The 24,099-nt window shown below is 40.3% G+C and overlaps 1 protein-coding gene across 1 annotated transcript in view; it reads right to left on the reverse strand.

Annotated features, from left to right (window-relative positions):
* Positions 23,477-24,099, reverse strand: part of LOC107642158 (50S ribosomal protein L12, chloroplastic) — a 1,026-nt gene continuing 403 nt past the window's right edge. Inside the window, exon 2 of the mRNA XM_016345463.2 lies at positions 23,477-24,099. Within this exon, the coding sequence (XP_016200949.1) occupies positions 23,649-24,099 (451 nt within the window). The 3' untranslated portion in view covers positions 23,477-23,648.

Consider the following 24,099-nt stretch of genomic DNA (forward strand, 5'->3'; position numbering starts at 1 on the left):
TCTTTACTCTAATAGAATTAATAGAATTATAATACAAAGCAAAAAAATATTCTATACAAAAAAATAATAATAACAGTTAAAAAATTCATATAAATAAAAAATAATAAGAATTTTATAAAAAATAATAATATGCATGGGAGAATATTGGAGAAAAAACATTATAAAACAAATAACAAATAACAAATATATGAATAATGAAGGACACAATTGGTACACAGAAATTTTTTTCAGTTCAACGTGAAAAAGTGAACGGAAAAGCAAGAATTTGTAGCTTCTGGTAAACGTGGGTTAAAGAGTAGAATCACTTCTACGTTCAGATGCTAAAAAGTTGTCAAACATACAAATGAAGCGTTCAAGAGATTCAAACGCACTTCTCTCTTTTTCAACGCGTTTGACAAACAGACCCATATATGTCAAGTTTAAAAGAACAGACGGTAGTGATACATGCAAAGATATTCCAACATTCAAATAAGAGAAAGTATGAAGTGAGTAATAACCAAAATTCAGAACAAATTACTTACTTTTTTATTAGTTTGGGTATATAATTACATCAAGTGTAGAGTCTAGAATATACTTCTTTATTCAATTATTCTTTTAACTTGATCTTTCGCTATCCTCTTGTTACGGCTGGCCCAAATGGAATATGGGCCGACCCGACCCACGAACCACCCGACCCAAACGGTCGGGTGCAAAGCGTTCAGATACCGACTTGGACAGCGTCCTGGACAGCTTTCCACTACAGCTGTGAAAGGAAGCTTTGAGAAAGGTGGGCTCTGCCCCTGGAGGCCCACTCCTGACACGATATATATGGGAAGGGTCCTACCCCTCCCCCAAGGTACGTCACATACCATTCACCCTTTTTTCGCCTGCACACTTACTGACTAGAGCATCGGAGTGTCTTTGGAGGTGACACCCCCCTTTTCACACGAAGTGCTCGGGACGTCGTCTACTCCAACCCAGTAACCCGGAATCAGACGAGACCTCCACCTCATCAATCAGAATACTAACCCGAACCGTCCGGTACCCGACCTACCGAACATTGGCGCCGTCTGTGGGGATTCGCCCAAATGGACGTCATACTGGGTTCCACTGAACCAGGCCACGGGGCCGAGCGAAGAGGGGAAGCCTCGGTAGCTTCCTCCCGGGAGCGAACGAGGTCCCCTCCACGACGAACCGAGCCGTCTTCACAATCTCAGGGGAGATGCCCCTTCGGGGGAACTTGCGACAACAACGCCAGAATAATGCAGGAACTGCGTCACAGAATGCAGAACCTGGAGCGCCAGCTGGCAGAGCGGGAACATCGCCAACCAACACCCGAGTCAAGCTACTCCTGTTCCCCTCCGAGAAGCCACTCCCGGCGAATAGCTAGCCCACGATCTGAGCCCGAGAGCGCCAGGGAGGAAGGACGCCCAAGAAGATGCCGCAATCCCATCATTTATACCAGGCGTGAAAGGAGGCGCACCACAGATCGAGACCGGGAGGACGGTCGTCGGGAGGATGATGAGGGAAGAACAACGAGAACACGGGGATCAGTGATAATGGGCGCAACCCCATTTCATTGTTCCATCCTCGAGGTCCGGCTGTCAAAGCACTTTGACAAGCCAACGGACATGAGGTACGACGGAACCCAAGACCCGCAGGAGCACCTCACGGCCTTCGAAGCCAGAATGAACCTAGAGGGAGTGGGAGACGAGGTAAGGTGTCGCGCTTTCCCAGTCACCCTGGCAGGACCTGCAATACGGTGGTTTAATAACCTCCCGCATGGCTCGGTGACCAGGTTTTCGGACATTAGCCGCGCCTTCCTAGCCCAATTTACAACCAGAATCGCAAAGGAAAAGAACCCGATCAATTTACTGGGAGTGACTCAGAGGTCCAGTGAGCCGACCAGGAAATATCTAGACCGGTTCAACGATGAGTGCTTGGAGATCGACGGGCTGACGGATTCGGTTGCTAGCTTGTGCTTGACGAACGGACTTCTAAACAAGGATTTCAGAAAGCACCTCACCATAAAGCCGGTATGGACAATGCAGGAGATCCAAAGCGTAGCCAGGGAATACATTAACGATAAGGAAGTCAGTCAGGTCGTGGCTGCCAACAAGCGGTAGCCCGCCTACAACCAAACCTGGCAGCACGGCAGCGGAGAGAGACAGAGGGAACACGCCAGAGACGGCGGTCCGAGCAAGACACCCAGAACGTTTCCTCGTGTCGGGAAGTTCACCAATTACACCACCCTCACCGTCCCCATCATAGAAGTTTTCCAACAGATAGCCGAGAAGAAAATTTTGTCGAAACCCCGACCTCTGAAGGACCGGACCGGGGGAAACAAAAGCCTCTATTGTGACTATCACAAAGGCTATGGACACAAGACACAGTGTTGCTTTGACCTTAAGGATGTGCTGGAACAAGCGATCCGGGATGAAAAACTGGCCGAATTCTCCCATCTTATCAGGGAGCCGAGGAGGCGGGATCGCGACCGCGAAGGAGAGGACAAGACCCGCGCGGTGAAGCGACGCCACGAGCCGGAGGACAACGAGCACGGCCTCACCATAGTGAACGTGGTAATGGCATGAGACGCACCTCCAAGGTCGAGATCGGTACATAAGAAAGACGCCAAGGTCCTGGCGGTCTCCTCATCCTCTTTGCGAAGCTCCAAGAGGCTCCCACTCATCTCATTCGATCTTGAGGACCAATGGTTCGATGAGGCCGCGAAAAACCCTCTCATGTTCATCACGTCCAGGGTAGGAACCGGCCTCATCAAGCAGATCCTCGTGGACACCGGCGCCGACTCGAATATCATGTTTCGCAACGTATTCGACGCTTTGGGCCTACGGGATGCCGACTTGAAGACACACCAGCACGGTGTCGTGGGTTTGGGCGACCACTTCATCAAGCCAGATGGGATAATCTCCCTACCCATATCCGTAGGATCAAGGCAAGGACGAAGGTCGGTAATGGTCGAGTTCGTGGTTCTATGAGATTCCACGGCCTATAATGTCATCCTAGGGAGGAAGACTATCAATGACCTCGGAGCAGTGATCAGCACAAATATGTTGATAATGAAGTTCATCGTAGATGACGAATCCGTGGGATCCATAAAAGGAGACTTGGAAACGGCAGTCGCTTGCGACAATGCCAGCCTTTCCTTAAGGAAGAAATCTAAAGAGGCATCAGGGGTATTCCTTGCCGACTTGGACGCTAGAATCAGCGACAAGCCGAGACCCGAGCCGGAAGGGAACTTAGAAAAATTCAGAGTCTGGGACACTGAGGAGAAGTACACCTTCGTAAACAGAAACCTCCCACACGACCTGAAGGAACCCCTAATGGAGATGATCAGGGCTAACGGCGACCTATTTGCATGGATGCCAGCCGATATGCCGGGGATAGACCCCCAACTCATGTCACATCACTTGGCCGTGATGGCGGAGGCCAGACCGGTAGCCCAAAGGATAAGGAAAATGTTGCAAGAGCGAGCAGATGAGGTGGCCAGGCAGACGGCTAGCCTCCTCGAAGCGGGATTTATTCGAGAACTCGACTACTCGACATGGCTGTCGAATGTAGTTCTAGTGAGGAAGCACAATGAGAAATGGAAGATGTGTGTGGATTACTCTGATCTCAACAAAGCGTGCCCCAAGGACTGCTACCCCCTGCCCAACATTGATGCGCTCGTCGACACAGCGGCGGGATATCGGTATCTGAGCTTTATGGATGCTTATTCTGGCTATAATCAGATACCGATGCACCGGCCTGACGAAGAGAAAACAGTGTTCATAACGCTGGGAGGGATATATTATTACAGGGTAATGCCGTTCGGCCTGAAAAATGCTGGGGCAACGTACCAAAGGCTAATGAACAAGATATTTAAGGACCTCATAGACAAAACGATGGAGGTGTATGTAGATGATATCCTCGCAACGACCACCCGGCCTGAGGACCTTATAAGCGATCTGGGAAATGTGTTCGCCTCCCTCTGACAACACGATATGAGGCTCAACCCACTAAAATGTGCCTTTGCCATGGAGGCAGGAAAGTTCCTAGGGTTCATGATAACCCAAAGGGGGGTCGAAGCCAACCCGGAGAAGTGCCAAGCAATACTCCAAATGAAGAGTCCGGGTTGCGTCAAGGACGTTCAGAGACTGTCAAGTAGACTTGCCGCCTTATCCCGTTTCCTTGGAGCGTCGGCTGCTAGGGCGCTGCCATTTTTCAACCTTATGAAAAAAGGGATAGTTTTTTATTGGACCCCGGCGTGTGAAGAAGCGTTTAATCGCAGTCTTGGTACGGGAAGAAGGGAAGGTTCAACAACCAGTTTACTTCGTGAGCAGAGCACTACAAGGAGCAGAACTGAGATACAGCAAGTTAGAGAAGCTGGCTCTGGCACTGCTAACCTCTTCCCGAAGACTGCGGCAATACTTCCAGGGTCACCAAGTGGTCGTGAGAACGGACCAGGGAATCCACCAAGTGCTCTAAAAACCCGACTTAGCAAGAAGAATGATGACTTGGGCCATCGAGCTGTCTCAATATGACTTGCGATATGAGCCTCGACATGCGATCAAGGCACAAGCAATGGCAGACTTCTTGGTAGAGGTAACGGGAGACCCGACCGAGGACACGAGCATACTGTGGAGGCTCCATGTGGACGGGGCCTCCAACCAAACGTCCGGAGGTGCCGGGATCATCTTGGAAAGCCCTGTCGGGGTCATATACGAACAATTAATCAAGTTTGAGTTTCCTGTGCCGAACAACCAAGCGGAGTGCGAGGCCCTCTTGGGCAGGTTGACTCTAGCTCGGGAAGTCGGGGTTATGAGGCTGGAGGTGTGCAGTGACTCACAGGTCGTCACCTCACAAGTAAATAGAAGCTACCAAGCCAGAGACTCGCTGCTGCAGAAGTACCTGGAGAAGGTCAAAGAGCTGAGCAAAAAATTCGAGGAGGTCGCGGTCCAACACGTCTCAAAGGAAAGGAACACACGGGCAGACCTCCTATCCAAGCTAGCCAACACGAAACAGGGAGCCGACAACCGGTCCCTCATTCAAGGCATGATAAAAGAACCAGCAGTCGCCTTTCACCTGACAAAGATAGGCCCCTCCTGGATGGACCCCATCACTAATTTCCTAGAAAACGGCAAACTCCTTGAAGACGAGAAGGAGGCTAAAGCGTTGAGAAGGGAGGCTGCCAAATATGCGATCATACAAGACCAACTGTTCAGAAAGGGACTTAGCCAGCCCTTGCTGAAGTGCCTGCATCCCGACCAGACGGACTACGTGCTAAGAGAAGTATACGAGGAGTGCTGTGGCCACCACATCGGGGGCAAAGCCCTAGCATGAAAGCTCATCCGAGCTGGATATTACTGGCCATCGATGATGATGGACTCCAAAGAGTTCGTAAGGAAATGCGTCAAATGCCAAGAGAACGCCAACTTCCACAAAGCGCCGGCAACCGAACTAAGCCTGTTCACGTCCTCCCGACCTTTCGCACAATGGGGAATCGACCTACTCGGACCTTTCCCGGTCGGCCTGGGGCAAGTCAAATACCTCATAGTCGCCATCGACTACTACACCAAATGGATAGAGGCTGAACCACTGGCCAGTATATCCTCAGCCAATTGTCGAAAGTTCATGTGGAGGCAAGTGATAACTCGATTCGGAATCCCGGAAGTCATTGTCTCTGATAACGGGACATAGTTCACCGACAAGAAGTTCGTAGAATTCCTTACCGGTCTGGGCATAAGGCAGAAATTCTCCTCTGTAGAGCATCCCCAGACGAACGGTCAAGTGGAGGCCGCAAACAAGGTCGTCTTGCTGGGCCTCAAGAAGCGGCTGGATAGCAAAAAAGGTGCATGGGCTGACGAACTCGCCTCGGTCCTCTGGTCTTACCGAACAACCGAGCAATCGTCCACAGGGGAAACCTCTTTTTGCCTAACATACGAGGTGGACGCAATGATACTCGTAGAGATCGGCGAGTCGAGCCCACGATTACTTCTGAAGTGAGTAGAGGAAGCAGTGGAAAAGGACCTAGCAGATGAGGCTAGGGAGATATCCCATTTATCAGAAATAGCACTAAAGCAAAGAATGGCCCTGCGCTACAACACCAAAGTACTCAAGAGGGAATTTAAGCAAAACGACCTCGTCCTACGGCGCAACGATATCGGGCTACCAACTCATGGAGAAGGTAAACTGGCGGCAAACTGGGAAGGCCCCTACAGAGTCAAAGAGGTGATTGGCAAGGGCGCCTACAAATTAAAGAAGCTCGACGGTAAAGAGGTCCCGAGAACTTGGAATGCAGGTAACTTGAGAAGATTCTATTCCTAGTTCAAACACGCCGATCAGGCGACCTGACGAGCTCAGCGGTTTACTTTTGTTAAGTATTTATGACAACAGACTTGTTTAATTATCGATTAATGTTTTACTTGTTGAAATTACCCTCTCATTTACTTTCGGCCATTTACGCATCCCACGACAACAAGTACCTTATAATACATGTTAAACGGGACCACAATACAGTGTCCCGGGACTGATCATCCCGGGAGCCAACTAAGCTAAAGCCATAACAAACAGCTACAGCAGTAATAAAGCCACAACTTGGCTTCGTCAAAACACCAGCACAACGGTAAACAAACGCCATGAGAAACCGAGACCAACAAAACGGTAACAAAACAGAACAAGTACGTTCTACCAATAAGCAGTTAAATGATGATAATCACAAGCCGACCAAGCGATTACTAAAGTACATTAAGAAAAAAGTTCCACAAGTTCTACAAACAAAAATTCAAAGGTACAAGAGATCACATTTTGGGCATGTCGACAATCTTGCCATCCTTGATTGTTTTAAAGACCCCAATTACCGACGTGTCGAAATCAGGAGCCAAGATCTTCACCTGGGCTTTGAGCGCCTCTTCAGTCATGAAGATCGCGTTTTTTCCCTGTTTCACGGTCTCTTTATGCTTCTTCTTAAGCTCCTCGACCTCAGTTTGAGCAGCCTTAGCCGACGAGACGGCCGCATCGCGTTCCTTCTCCAAAGCGACCACCCGACCTTGCGGGGCATTGAGCTGGCTCTCCAGAGTCATCTCCCGCTTGGTTAAACAGAACACGGTGGCATCAGAGACTTTCAATTTCTCCTCGGCAGACGCGACTTTCTTCTCGGCAGCCTTAAGCTTCTCCCCCGCCTCGGACAGCTGCTCCCGAAGCGTTTCAACTTGACTTTTGAATTCATTATTGGCCTTGGTTGCAGATTCGAGCTTCCTGCGCAGCGACTGCATCCTCGACAGCTCAAACTCGACCTTCCAAGCTATTGCAGCACCACGAAGAAGAGTACGGTACATCCACCTTGCCTGCCCCGCAAGCTCGGTGCCAAGGAAGTGATCCTCCGTGCCAGGGAGCAACTGGGAGTCTATGAAGATCCCAGCGTCGAAGTTCCTCTCCATCACAGTAAGAACCCCTTCAGGGCTGGAGGATGCCCTCTGCCTTTTGGGGATGGGGATAAGCTTCAAGTCATCATCCTCTTGTTGAGTGGAGGACGAATGCCCGATGCCGGCCGTCTCCTCGTGAACAGGAGAAACGCGCGTCCCATCAGAGTTTTTGTCCGACATCTCGGTGTCACGAGGTGAAGGCACCGCCTGATCCTTCTTGTCCTCAGGAGGGTTCTCCGGCTTCCCGTCAACCTTCTCGTCAGCCTTTTCCTCATCGCTGTCTGCCAAGAAAGTCTTGTACAAACCCTCAAGCCCTGTCACTGAAGCAGACATCTCCACTGCAACAAATAAGTAAACAAGTTAGTCGTGAAATCGGCATAAAGAATCAAAGCAACAATAACGTAGGAAACACAAGTCAAGACTACTCACAAATATAATTTCTGGCGACCTCCCGGTCACCCATTAAGAGGTGGGGATTCACATGATTCCTCCCAAAAATGGCTAACAACACGTCAGCAATCTTTTGGTCCACAGCGAACATCCCCTTATAAGTCACCTTGATAAAGGTGTTGCACCCCGCCCCGAAACTCCAGTACGTCGGGATGAGGCGTTCCCCCTCCAACGAAAACCAGAAGGGATGACGACCTTTGATCGGACGCACCTTAAAATACTTGTCCTTAAACTCATGATAAGAGTCCTCGAACAAACCGAAGATCCTCCGACCCTGGGCAGATCGGAAGGACATGAACCCTTTCCTCGCTTTCCCCTCCTTGGAAGGATTCGTAAGGTTGAAGAAAAAAAGGAAAACGTCAACGGACACCGACAACTCTAAATATTCACACACCATCTCAAAACAGCGGATGGAAGTCCAACTGTTCGGATGCAGCTGCGACGGCGCCACGGAAATCCGGTTAAGGAGCGCCATTTGAAAAGCAGAAAATAGGATACGAACCCCCACTTGGGTGAACATGTACTTATAGAACCAGATCCAATCATAGACCCGAGGGGAATGGAAATTAAGCTCATATAGTCGTTCGTTGGGGGCAGGAACAAAGACGTCGTAGTTGGCCTTCTCGTCAGTCCCGCCGCACAAGTACTCGGCTTGGCAGAACTCAGTTAGCTCCTCCTCGCCCATCTGGTTCGGGGAGTTCTTCACGTCGGAAGTCACCCAAGCATAGGGGTCGTAACCCGCGGTGGAGGTGGAAGCTCGAGAAACGACGCGAGGCATACCTATAGTGGGGGTACCACTCGGTTAGTCTATGAGGTCGGGAGTCCGGAAAAAGCTCAGAAACTACATTTAGCCTATTCAATGACTAAGATCAAGCATGGCTAAAGCAAAATCCAAACAAAAGCCTACCCTGTAATAGTAACCCCCCTAACGCACCTACATGACACTAAAGGCAATCTATCATACAAAACCAAGCAAACAGCATGCATGCAGAAGAACTAATGGTAAAGGCAAAATGAACACGAAGCAGAGAACGAAGAGATGAATGCTTACCTGGATTAATTACGAAGATTCGAAGGAGAGGGAAGAGGGGCGAATGCGCAAGAATGCATAAATGATACTCTGGGAACTCAAAGGAGAAGAAGATGGAGATGGTTGGAGTGAAGATATGAGAGGAAAATAAATGCAAAACTGTTTAAAACTGCCACTCAAGAAGCGCGAAAGGCCTAAGGTCAAAATAGTCTTTGCGCGCGAGGTTTTTAACCCATTATGAGCATTTAATGCTCTGCGCAAGGAACGAGGTGACAAACGGTCACCCCAGCAACGAACAGACACGCGCGCAAGAGGCACGTCCCCTCCTTGGGCGGCCGACCTAGCGACAACACACGAAAGAAGAGATAACACGCCACCAACAACCCTCACGATCATTGCTGGCGCGTTGGGGGCACTGTTATGGCCTGGCCCAAATGGAATATGGGCCGACCCGACCCACGAACCACCCGACCCAAACGGTCGGGCGCAAGGCGTCCAGATACCGACCCGGACACGCGTCCTGGACAGCTTTCCACTACAGCTGTGAAAGGAAGCTTCGAGGAATGTGGGCTCTGCCCCTGGGGGCCCACTCTTGACACGGTATATATGGGGAGGGTCCTACCCCTCCCCCAAGGTACGTCACATACCATTCACCCATTTTTCGCCTGCACACTTTACTGACTAGAGCATCAAAGTGTCTTTGCAGGTGACACCCCCCTTTTCACACGAAGTGCTCGGGATGTCGTCTACTCCAACCCAATAACCCAGAATTAGGCGAGACCTCCCCCTCATCAATCAGAATACTAACCCGAACCGTCCGGTACCCGACCTACCGAACACCTCCCATGGTAATTACATGGAAAGGGGGTCACTACCTTGTTTCGATCATAGAATTATATATGTATTTATTATTTTGAATTGTTGTTACTTGTTGAATCTTTTAGTTAGCTGATTTATAGGGAATGTATATAGAATATAATGGAGGGACAACCCTTAAGCTTAACTTGATTAATTTTTTTAATAAGATAGGTTGAGATTAAATACTCTTTATATATTGCCCTATAAATTGACATCGCAATCATGGGTATTACACTATAAATTGACATTGTAATAATGGAAATTAGCCTCCAAGCTCAATCTGATATTGATTAAGAAAATAAAAAAACGTATCGAACATAAAAATATAGTTACGAAAAAATAAAAGAATTGAATTGGGTTTATCATCCTTATTTGAAAGAGTGAAAATGTATGTAATAAATGTCTACAATTACCTTTTTCAGTTATGTAGGGTAATATTGACGATTTTCGAGACACAACAGATTACATGTAGTGGGTTATCTTGATCAACGGTGATGGTAAGGTTGTACTGAAAAGTCTTTTAATAATGAGCGTTGCTTTAGTTATTGGTTTGTAAGTTTACTTTAGAGCAACGTAGTGGAAGTCTTTTATGCGTTTTGATTGTTTTTCTTCAAGAGTTTATATCAAAGTTTCAAAGAAAAAAAATTGGTAGCAAATATTAATTCTTTCGCATTTTTTTACAGTACTTTCTTCTTTCTAGTTATTGTGAACGTGGGAAAAATGGGGACAAGGAATGGTAAAGACAAGGCAAAAGAATTAGAGGAGGAAGTAGAGTTTGTCATAGACCCACTAGATCCATATTCATGGGTTGATGACAGTGTTCTATTTGGGGGATCTCTATTTAAGGATGAAAAGAGTATAGGACAATTAGGCTCTTTTGGTTAGGTAAGGGAGGGTGACTGGGTGAGAACCTGAAAATTTTTTGTGTCATCTTTTTTCAAAGACTTGATAATCTTTGCATTGAGGATCTCTATAATGATATCCTCTTTTTTAGTATTGACTCGGATGTATATCAAAGCAGGGTGTCAACTTGAATAGCTTTTTGTCATCTTGATTTCGTTGCTATTTTTCATGTCTATCTTCATCCTGGTTTTGGGGTTGGCTTTTCAAATTTTTGAGCTTGCTGTAATTCTTTGATTTCCATTTGCCTTACCGCTTTTTCTCTAAACTCAGCCAGGATCTTCAGCTTGGCCATTGCTATAGCTTCTTGAAACTTTCCAGGTCTGAGACCACTCTTCAACACGTGTAAATGTACGTCTGGGTTGAGGTTTAGGATCTCCATGGCTATTTTGGCAAATTTGGTTATATAGTCTTTTAGACTTTCGTGCTGGCCTTCTTTGATTATGCTAAGATAATTAGAGTCGTTCACATATATCTTTGATGTCGCAAAATTGTTGACAAACATGTCAGAAATGAACGACAAAATATTGGGTCAAAAGCGTCGTTTAACAACATCATGGACTAAAATTTGGTAACATGTATATTAGGGTCACCAAGTCCATCATAGGGCTTCAGAGTGGTTGGTAATGTAAAATTTTTAGATATTTGAAAGCTCATGATTTATTTTGGTTACTCTCTTCATTGTTTTTGGTTGGAATGACTTCCACCACGATGTTGGCCTCCGAAGTATGGTCATTACGGTTGTTCTACTGTCAGCATTCTTCTGATCACCTTCGTCACTCTACCCATTTTATTTTTGGTTCAGCAAGTCAGTCACTCTTTGGACTTCAACTTGTAACGTCGCATTGATAGCTAACAGTTCGGTCTGAGTAGGATGAAGAGGAGGTAGATTTTACTCTTTTGCCATTAATTAGAGCCTGCAAGAAAGCGTAAAAGACGAGTAGAAGAAGTAATGGTATGGTTAAATAAAATTTGGGCGCCAAAGTATTTTGGTACAATGAGTCTTGTGGTTACTGCATAGATTGTCTTACCATGAGTGAGTTTGTCGTTGCCTGAATGGATGAAATATACGTTGGCTTCAGAAGAACAGGCGGTGGTGGTACCTACAAAGGTACTTCAATGCTCAAATAAAATAAATTATGAAGTGAATAATAATCAATATTGAGAATGAATTACATACCTTTTCTTAGTTTGAGTATATGATTATATAGAGTGTGGGGCTAATTCTTTTGGATATGACACCTAGTTTAGTGTAACGCCGAGTTATAGAAGTTAGGGGTGTTTTACACTGTTGTGACGACGGTTAGCTGACGGGAAGAAATCAGACGGTCTGATTTTTTGGAGGTAAGAAGGGATACAAATCAAACCGTCCAATTTGTGCTGGGCAGACATTTTGTTGCAAAGAAATCGGACCCACCGATTTCTAGGCTACAGGACAAATTTTTTGTTGGACAATGAAATCGGACCCACTGATTTCTCGCAAAAAAAAATTTTGGCGGGTCGTGCCACTAATCGGACTGTTCGATTTAAGTTTTCAAACAAAAATTGAACCATCAAGAAAGCGGTTGGACTATTTCAGTTTTATATATACCAACTCCATAATCGAGTTATCCACTTCATCTTCTTCTTCTCACACTTTTCTCTTTAAATCTCTGAAGCTCGTCTCTGCTCTTTCTCTTTTTCTCTATTATCATGGATGATAAAGTGATTTAAAAGTGTATTATCATGGTCAAATTTTGTTACAAACATCTAAAGGAGTGAAATTTGTGTGTGAAAATTCATTAGATATTATAATTCTATTCACACTGTCATTTGAAAAAGTAAAAGGTGTGATTTGTGAAAAGATGGATTCTCAAATATCTAGGAGAGTGTCGTGTATTCTGTACAGATATCCTATATTTTTTTTGGTGGGTTTGTTCAATTTCAAACGAAATACGTGACCGATGAAGCGAGCATGCAAGAAATATTTTTAGTGTATCTTGAAAGTTGATCCTGAATATCGTTCATCGAACTGTATATTGAGTTCGAGCAATCTGTAGCGAACCGAGATATTGAATTGGAAGATTACAACAGTGATAGTGAGGAAGAGTTTGAAAGTAACTATGAGGTCGTTGATCCGGGTGTAGTCGAAGATGAAGCTGACGATGCTATGGCAGCAGATGTGGCGGATGTGACAAATGCATTAGCAAACCAACAACCGTTTTCAGGAGCCGACTTTCATGCAGTCGTTGGATTTGGAGCCCATGCATGCACCGGAGTTTTCTCAATATATAAATGCAAGTATGCAATAATTTTAAATTATGATTTATACATAGGTTTTGAGTTTGAGACAAATATTTAAGGCAACGGTAAATCAGTAAAATATAGCATATAATTAGTAATTGTTTAGTTTTTAATTATCAAGTAAACATGTATGTTGAGAAATTTAGTATTTCGCATTCTTGTGTGATTATTAATTTATTAAATAACATTTGATGACCTAGTTGATTAATTTATTAACTTTTGCATGATTTATTCTTGATTTACGGATCATACATATATTTTATTAATGAGACACGTATTTAAGAATTATTTATGGAAATATAAATTTTGTGGTGTGATTGCAGAAGAGCTTCCTGTTATGACGGATGGTGAATTCACCGTGGGAATAAAATTCAGTTCTAGGGAGACAGTAATTAAGGCAATGAAAGATTATACCATCCGTAGAGGTGTAGATTATCGGGTGCATGAGCCAGAACCGACAACATTTTATGCTAAATGTACCCAGTATAGCGCAGGTTGTGATTGGCTAATCAGGGTTAGCAAAATGTCCAGGAAGTACTGTTGGGAGATAAGGAGGTACAACGATAGTCACACCTGTACTAGGGCCACCATTTCTCAAAATCATTCGAAGCTGGATTCCAACACAATTGCAGAAGCAATAAAGCCATTGGTAGAAGTTGACCCGTCTATAAAGGTGAAATCAGTGATTGTGAAAGTACAGTCGAAGTTTAACTACACCATAAGTTATCATAAAGCATGGTTGGCAAAACAGAAGGTAGTGGAGTCAATTTTTAGAGGTTGGGAAGCTTCGTACAAAACTTTGCCCATATGGTTTGAGGCCATGTGTCACAAGGAGCCATTAGCAGTCGTTCATTTTGAAACAATGCCTGCGTACCAGGGAGATGACTTGGTTCCTAATATTTGTATACTACACCGAGTCTTCTAGAGTTATTACTCTTGTATTAGAGCATTCAGACATTGCAAGCCAATAGTGCAGGTAGACGGAACTCATTTCTATGAAAAATATAAGGGCTGCTTGTTGGTTACAGTTTCATAGGATGGCAATAACAACATCGTGCCTATTGCATTTGCGATAGTCGATGGAGAGACATCTGAGGCTTGACACTTTTTTCTTAGTAACTTGCGACAACATGTCGTGACACGTGATGGTGTGGGCCTTATCTCTGATCAGCACGAATCCATCAGGTCAGCTATTGCTCGTAGTAACAGATCTTGGTCTCCTCCCAAAGCTTTCCACATGTTTTGTATCAGACACACAGAGTCCAAATTCTTGAGGAAGTTCAAGGCTCCATATCTGTAGAAGCTTATCGTCAACATTGGTATCATAGTTACTATTATAGTTATTCTTAAACCCATTTAATAATTATGAATTTTGTTTATAGTTGGTCTTTTTTTATTGACAAGATATTCGAGCACAGTTCATGAGTATGAGACGCGTTATCAGCGTTTACGCGAGCGGGGTGAGACTTATACCAATTGGTTGGATCGGATTCCACGTGAGTAGTTTGCTTTGCCATTTGATAGGGGATACAGGTGGGGTCATATGACCACTAATCTAGTGGAATGCATCAACTCTGTACTGAAAGGGGCGCGCAATCTTCTAGTCACTGCACTTGTTAAGGCAATATTTTACAGGCTTAATGAATTGTTCACCCGAAAAAGATCCGAGGCTGAGGCTCATATTAATGCAAGACATGTGTTCTCTGAGCTTGTGACCTTAAAATTGCATGCGAATCAGCGGGCAGCGGGTAACATCCAAGTTAGTTGCTTTGACAGACAAAATGAGGTTTCGAAGTGCGTGAGTGTCTTAGTGGGGTGGAGTATGCAGTGGACCTACGTCGATAACGGTGTGACTGTGGTGAATTCCAGGTAGACCGGCTTCCGTGTCGATATGTGTTTGCTTGTTGAGCAAATAAGGAGCTGGATTGGCAACTGTATGTTCATAATGTTTACAAAATGGACCAAGCTCGAAGAGTGTACAGAGCTAGGTTTAGGCCACTAGGAAATCCCACAACATGGTCTGTTTATCATGGACCTCGATTCATAGGTAATCCATTTCTCAGACGGGTATCCAAAGGTCGGCCAAGGATGACCCGTTTCTTGAATGAGATGGACACTCGGGTATTGCATGGTCTTAGGCGATGTAAGCAATGCGGGACAGAGGGCCACAGCCGTAGCAGATGTCGTCAACGTGGTGGTGCAAGTGCAGGTCCGGCCACCCAATAGAGCTCCATCCAAATTGCATTTTCGTTTGTCATGTTATTGTATTGTGTGTGATGTTATTGTATGACTTTAGCATTTTTATATATTGACATAAAGTGAATGCTGACGTACAGTGAAGTAGCATAGTTAATGACATAAAGTCCACTAGCATAGTTAATGACAGAAAAGGAATTAACATAGTCATTGTCATAGTTCAACAAAACGGATACAATAAACAACAAACACATTCTAAGTAAGGAAGTCCAATACACACATCATTTTCTCATCGTCCATTTTTCATCTTTGTATAATTTTTTGCATTTCTTTGCAACCCTGTTAAAAGCGGACGAGGTATATCGATTAGCGCTCTGACGTGGGGGATCAACTCTAAGGTTGTATCCTTTTCCTTTTTCGCTTGTGGTTGTACCTATGAAAACATTCACACATTCAATAACCAACTAATCAAATCAAATGAACAAGGAAATTACTTTACCAACTAACCAAGAAATTACTTTACAATAATAATAACAAGGAAATTAATTCACCAACTAACCAATAAACTACTTTACCAACTAACAAGGAGATTATTTTACCAGTCTAACCAATAAATTACTTTACCTCCACTAGGCGCTAGACCATCATATGGACAATCATCGTCGTCATCATCAGCATCATCTGCATCCTCATCCTCGTCCTCATCCTCATCCTTATCCTCATCCTCGTCCTCATCCCCATCCTCGTTCAGATGGTCAACCAGATAGTCATCAGCCTCATCATCAACAATCTGGTTGCTCTCATGAATTACCTGTCCTTCTTGTAGATCATCCAATGCTCTCCTAAAGTGAGCAAGACTACGAAATCTGTAAGGTCGATCAGCACGCTCCCAGTTACGCCACCTGACATCAGACAATTCGTTAATTAACTTTTATCAATCAAATTTAAAATACAACGTGCTACAATTTTTCAAAGCAGATAGGAATTAAATGACCTGTTTGCAATCGGAAAGAGTCGAGGATTTCCAAGAATCGGCGCAAAAAATGGTAGACGGATCCAAGCCCAGGTAAGCAAAAGTGTCAGTGGACCATCAATCTCCTTGCAGTTGATACGAGTTGCCCTACACAATGCTCTATACAGGTGTGTCAAGCATGCTGATCCCCAACTAAATTATATGATCCCAGTAAAGTTACGGAGTAACGATAGAAACTTCCAGTGTACCGCTGTCCCAGACTTATCTCCAAACATAACAGTCCCAAATAATAACATTATGTGGCTCTTCACGTACCTCTGAATATGAATATCGTCAGCCAACACTACACGATCTTTCAGTCCTTGTAACCACGTCAACTTGATGAAGCTTCCTCTACAGTCTGTCTTCCTAGGTGTAACACCAAACTGATATAAGCATTCAGCCTCTAACGCCTCATAACTACTGAGTGTCGGTCCTGTAACTGGCAAACCATTCGTCGAAATACCAAGAATTATCGCCACGTCCTCCAGCGTCACAGCACACTCACCAACTAGAAAATGGAATGTGTGAGTCTCAGGGCACCATCTCTCGATCAGAGCATTAACCAATGTCAACTGACATTGGACGACTCCAATATGAAAAATGTGATAAAAGCCAGTCTCCCGTAAATGCCCCTTCACAATTTGATTGTACGGATCCAGCGGCATGTAGTGGTCACATTGCAACATCTATGAATCCTACAAAACGTAGCCATAGACCACATTAAACAAATATTACCTTATTTAATTAACAAATTAAATTTAACAGAATCAAATTTTCATTATCACATAACCAGTAAAACATAATCATATTAACAACTATATTATTAACTACTCAAAATACACTAACTCTATTTTACAAAAAATTCACATCTATATTTTTTACAATCTAATAGTTATCAATAAGTCTTAAACGAATCTTAAATATAAATCTAATTATTTTTAGATACATTAAAATTACATATTCTAATGTCTAAAATCAAATTATTTTATAATAATAACTCTAATAATTATTTTATTATCATATCTAGATCTTAATAAAAATTATTACTACAATAAACTTATTACTAACAATTAATACTAATTAATTTATTTATTATCACACATATAATCTTAAAAAAAAAAAATTACCAATGAGTAATAGCTTAAATGGCATAGTCTCCCCATACTCAATTAAGAGGTTGCGGGTTCGAGTCTCCTATCTTTGGTAAAAAAAAAAAATCTTAATAAAAATTATTATTATATTAATAACAACTTATAATAATTAATTTATTATCACACGTATATTCTTAATAAAAATTACATTATTACTATTATTTTAATTAAATAAAAATATTTAAAAATTATTACTACACTAATCTCTAATATTATCACCATAATAAACTACTAATCTCTAACATTATCACTATAATAAACTATTAATCTCTAACATTATCACTATTATTTTAATTAAATCAAAATATTTAAAAATAAAAACTTACATAATTAGGATGATCAAGATAATTAGTAATGTAGAGCTCTAGCAGACGATTGACGTCTTTTATTCTCCTTCTTCTTGACATTTCGTTAATGGTCAATTTTTTTTTCTTCAAAGGTCCGATTTCATCAATAGAGAGTGAAAGTGAAGGTGAGGTTGGAGAATGAGAGAGGATTGGAACGAAAGTGAAAAGAGGGGCTGGGGTATTCAGACGGGAGTGTATACAAGTAGGAGGGGTCGGGGTGCATGCATGTTTGACGCGTGGATGAGAGTGCGCAAATTAGGTGGTCCGATTTGTGTACATGTCAAGCCTCTAATCGGACTGTCCGATTTCTTGATCATAGCCGTCACATCCTCGTAAAATTTCCTACACTCCCATAATCCAATTATACTCCATGTTTCTCTCAATATCAAAATTAAAAAAGTATAAAGTGTGGAGTCTGGAACGTACTTTATTTAGTTATTCTTTTGACTCGATATTTTACTAACCTCCCATAGTGATTGTGTGAAAAGGGTTCACTAGCATATTTTTTATAACCGAATTATACATGTGCTCATTATTTTGAATTGTTGTTACCTGTTGAATCTTTTAGTCAATTGATTTATAGGGCATGTATAGAATATAAGATTGTGTTTTTTTATAAGTGTGGGACATTGAGACAGAAATATAGATAGATATACAAAATTATATTTAGCAAATAAGATATGAATAGAGATATTGTGTTTAGAGACACTGAATTATTGTATTTTGTATCTATCTTGATAAAAAAGACATAGAAATACTAACAAGAGATACAATTTAATTTTTTCTTTTATTATTTTTGTTAATTTTTTATAATTATATTTTTTATTATTATATTTTTTTTCAAATTTTTTGAATGAAAAAATAGAATAAATTAGAATGTTATAATTTATTATAATTTATCACCAAATAAAATAAAAGAACATTAATTTTTATGTATCGAAGAGACTAGTTTTAGAACTTTTGTCAGCTAGGAATCAACCGAATGTCATTACTTTAAAGCTGCTAGTTTAGCAAATCTCCTTTTTGTATTGATATCAACGCATAATTGCTCATCTCTATCTGTTGACATTGTTTGATTAATGCAATCCTCTTGCTTCACAGCCCTCCCTTCTGTCTCAATTGATCGTGTCCAGACTTAATATATAATCAATGGCAAGTTCTTGATACGATATGAGTTGGGGTTCTTAGGTCTTCCATTTTCATCCCTTACTCACCTCTGAATCTATAAAAAAAAGTCTTTACCTTTTTCATAATAAGGTAAGCATCCAGCTCTTGATCTAGAGCTACTACTTCAACAATCAACTGAGTTCAGAAAGTTAGGTTAAAATGTCGATTTATACAAGATCTTGTCCAAGGAAATAAAAAAGAATTCCTGTCTTTAGAAGTTAATTCTTCTATTATTTGTGTCTTATTCTTAGTGTTATCTTTATTAAAAGTGTTATCTTAGTTATAAAAGTGTTATCTTTATTTATTATTATTTTTTTTTTACCAAAGATAGGAGACTCGAACCCGCAACCTCTTAATTGAGTATGGGGAAACTATGCCATTTGAGCTCTTACTCATTGGCGTGTTATCTTTATTTAAAGTGTAGATAAATAAATAAGTCATACTTTTAAATAAAAATCTTTTATGAGAAGATATTTTTGATATTTTTAGTAGGTCGTACTAAAAAGAAACCGACAAACGCGTTACAAGAGAAGAAGCACGTTTAACCTTCTTGAAAACTTCAATTTTTGGTTTGGCAAAATTTTTATTCATGAACGCAGAAGTGATTTTGCTTTCAAAACCACGGTTACAGAAGCTACAATTTTAAGCTTCTACGTTTCACCAACGGGCTTTTAGCCATCAATACTCCATCTTTATTTATCTTTTACCAACTTTATCCTTTATGCATGTTATTATATTATTTATAAAATTCTTATTATTTTTGGTTTACATGAACTCTCTTTTTTATTATTTATTATTTTTATTTTTATTAATTATTTATTTGATATTATACACTTTTATAATTGTAATTTTTTGTATTATTTTTATTATCTTTTTATAATATGATTTATTGATTCTGTTAGGTAAAGTAAATTAAACAAAAAATTAATTATAAATAATAATAATAAATTATAGCATACTAAAAAAGAGTACTAAGAGTACTAAAAATATACTATATAAAAAATATCATAAAATTTTTTTTGATTTATTTCAATTACTACCAAGATAAATATTTAATTTTTTTTATTATTCTTAGTACTCTCTAAAATTTATATTTTGTTAGTTTTAATTAAAAATATATTTTGTCAATTTTTATATATTATTTTTATTTTAGTGTATAAATATTAATTTTATTATAGAATTAATTAATAAGATCTATTCAATTATCTAAATTAAAATGATAAGATAATATACAAAAATTATTTAAGTTGATGTCTATTTTAGTAATTTTTTATTTAAAAGTGATTTTGAATAGTATAATCCAAACAACATTTATTTTACTATAATTCATTTTAATGCAAAGATTGCCAAACATAAATCACTTTAACATAAACTTACTTTTCATCAAAATCAAGTTTGCTATTTTAGTAATTTTTTTATCTAAAAGCGATTTTGAGTAGTATAATCCAAATAATATTTATTTTACTATAATTTATTTTGATGTAAAAATTGCCAAATATAAATCACTTTAACACAAATTTACTTTTCATCAAAATCAAGTTTACAAAATTAATTTTATTCAAACTCCCGTTTGTAAACTATAATCCAAACACACACTAAGAAGTTAGAGGAAAAAAATGAGAAGGGAAGTTGGGCTACGCCAATGAAAGAGCAGGGCGAATGGTAGTCCTTCGACAGCAGGCCTAGAGACAGGAAAACAGCCAGCCTGCCGGCAGAATCAAAGCTTCCCAAAACGAGAAAAGAGTGATAGCTATACTCCATGGTCCTAGACTATTTTTTTATTTATTGTGAATTTGTGATATGTCAACCTAACTTGTTCTAGAGTTACAAGCATAACATGATTCAATGAATAAAGAAGCCCAGCATACACAAAGCCTAATAATATAAATAAGTAAAACAACATTCAGCTCCATCTGAACAAAAAAAAACTTTTTGAATCTTGGATCCTTTTCCCTAACGCAATGTAATAAAGATTTTTTAAAAGTAATCAATTTGAGTTCGTCGAGTGGTCAGCTCACTCGTCCGTTTAAACAAATGTTAAAGATTTAAATCCCATTTTATATACGTAGCAATTTATTAGTCAAACAGACCCTTAAATAAAGTTCAGATTTGCAACAGATTAGTCCTTAATCTATTAGAGAATAATATGAACAACAAAAAAATTCTAAAAAAAATAGTTGAATCAATGAAATTAAAAAATAAGAAATTTAATTCAACCAAAATTATATTTAACTCTAATGGAATTAAATCTAATAAAATAATTTACTATTTTAAATCATTAACCATTAGAATAATTGGTTGGTTAAATAATAAATAAGAAAAACAAAAAAACCAACATACATGTATTTAAAAAAAACATCTCATTAAAAATCTGTTATTTATTTTATTTTTCAGTTTTAACTTTTTTTTGTGATATCTTCCAATTTTAGAAAATAAAATTAATTCGTTATATATAAATCTAAATTTTAAAAATGGTTTGAGTTACTGTATACATAGGACATATACTTATTTGAGGAGAAGTGAACTAAATGAACTAACCACTCAACACACTTGGTCTAGTTTCAAATAATTTAACTGTTAAAAAACATAAATCTATATAAGGTTATATTTGTTTTTAAGAATAGAACAAGACAAGACATGAGAACAAGATATAAATGATATAGATACAAAATTTTGTATTTTTATATTTTGTTTGGTGATAAACTATAATAAATTATGAAAATCTAATTTATTAATAATGAAAGAAAGAAAAAAAAATAAGTTGTCATTTTCGTCAAGAATAAATGACCATTTGTATCTATAAAAGATGAAAACGCTGACATATGTACTCACACTAATCGAAACTAAATTTGTACTCACGTAACATGCTCTCATGCGGCAAAAGTACTTTACGTGGCACTCCAATCCTCTAAAGATAGGATACTTTTATCCATAGTTGTCAGAACCGACCCGGTGATCGAACCGGTCAGGTCACTGGGTCACTGGTTCAATCGCTGGGTTACTGGTTGAACCGGTTGACTCGGTCCTATGTAAATAAAAAATAAAAAATAGTTAAAAGTTTAAAATTAAAATTTAAAATACATATTTTTACTAACATTTTAAAATATCAAGTTATTTTAAAACAATATGGAACATGAACAATAAATATTTTATTATTTTTACTCTATCATAAATATTTTTATTTTGTTTTTATATTAAAATAACTATTATTTTTAAATTTTAATAATTTATTAATTAGTTTATATCTTTTATATTATTGTAATGGTCTGGTGGTTATGGAGCATTTTGGTTTCCTTGAGGACAAGGGTTCGAACCCTACCTCAAGCATTTTGGAAATATTTTCTTCCAAACGGTTCGGTCAGACCACCTCACCGGTTTTGACCGGTTCGTACCGGTTCATACCGAGTTTGACCGGTTCAAATACTGGACCGGACCGGTATAGGGTCCGGTTCACCGATTTTTTGGTCGAACCGGCCGGTCCGGTCCGGTTTTTACAACTATGCTTTTATCACACAAAAAGCATCTTGCGTGAGTACAATGATCATTTATTTTTTTTGTCAGGATGAACACAAAATAAACTAATTTAATATTTTTAAACATATTATCTCTCATATCTCTTTTGTCAAACATAATTTTATATTTGTGTGCTCCTTTTAAAATTCTCCTGTATAAACAAAAACAAATGCAACCTAAATAACATTTTTCTTTTTAGATTAAAGTTTTGGATAAGGATATAACTCATGGACAAGTCAAAGACAAGTAATAGCACTATAGTAGAAGTGGAAAAAGGATGATAGATGGATATACACACTAGACACTACATACCATCGCCATAATCAGCTACAACAGAAAACACTACGTAAAATTCATTCTAATTGCATTGCATGTAGTTCTTTCTAGGGGTGTGTATGGATCGGGTGAAACCGGGTTTGATGTGATTCAGATCCGGCCCGAAATATATACCGAGTCTATCTGTTAGATCCGAACTCGACTCTAGACCTGACAAAATCTATACACTTTCGGGCCACGATTATACCGGGTGAAAACCGGGCCGTTAACATTATATTACCTTGATACCTTCTTGTAAGTTAGCATGTAAAAATATCTAAATTTCTAAGACTCCAACCATTATTTGACATGGTAAAATTCACTTAGAAAAATATAATAAAAAGTAACTCTTCTCTAAAATTAAAGTATAACCATAATCAATACTAATATTGCCTAATAACACCAAATATTTAAATCAATACAAATAACACAAAATTATGCATTAGTCTAAAGTCTTATGCATTTTAAGCATAAAACATTAACTTATAGTCTTATATATAATGACTAATAACACAAATATTAAGGTTTACAATACTTAAATTTCACATAATAATAGCCATCATCCATCACTAATAACACAAAATATTAATTGTATATGATGACCGAGCCACTGGGCCGATTTCGGGTGACCCGAGCTATGGCCCGGACCCGACCCGAAATAATGACCGAGTCTACTTTTGAGACTCATACCCGACCCTAGACCCAATGAAATCACATCAAATTAGCCCCTAAAGTATTCGAGACCAAGCCGGGTCTTCGAGTCGGATCGGGCCATGCACACCCCTAGTTCTTTCCATGCACACCCCTAGTTCTTTCAAATAATTCAATGATAATTTAAGACATATAGCGTATCCAAGAACAAAAAAAGTGGGCCATATTTCTTTTAAATACTCACAACTTCAAAAGTCATAAGAAAAATAGGATGATCCGTGATTAATTAATTAATTAAATAACATCATTTTCCTATGAAAACAAAAATTAATGTGAAATTTAGAAATAGAAAAAAAAGAAAAAAGAAACTAACTAAGCGATTGTGATCTTAGCACCAGCTTCTTCAAGTTGCTTCTTAGCTTCTTCAGCTTCTTCCTTCGAAACTCCTTCTTTGAACTTCTTCGGCAAACCTTCGATTAATTCCTTCGCTTCCTTCAGCGCCAAACTCGTCAATCCTCTCACCGCTTTGATTACTGCGATTCTCGCGTTGCTCGGAACATCCTCAATTACCACGTCGAACTCCGTTTTCTCCTCCACCGCAGCGGCGCTTTCTCCGCCGCTTGATGCGCCCGGTGCGGCCACCACGGCGGCAGGCGCGAACGACGCCGCGGATACGCCGAGCTTGTCCTGGAGATAGTCCACGAGAGTCTTGGCTTCTTCCAATGTGAGGCCGGAGATCTCGGCACCGAGGTTCTCGATCTTCTCCGGCGCCGAGACGGCGGAGATAGGGCCGAGTGAGGCGGCGCGGCGGGTGAGAGTGGTG

This window comes from Arachis ipaensis, chromosome B05 (assembly GCF_000816755.2).
Source record: "Arachis ipaensis cultivar K30076 chromosome B05, Araip1.1, whole genome shotgun sequence".
NCBI classification, from domain to species: Eukaryota; Viridiplantae; Streptophyta; class Magnoliopsida; order Fabales; family Fabaceae; genus Arachis; species Arachis ipaensis.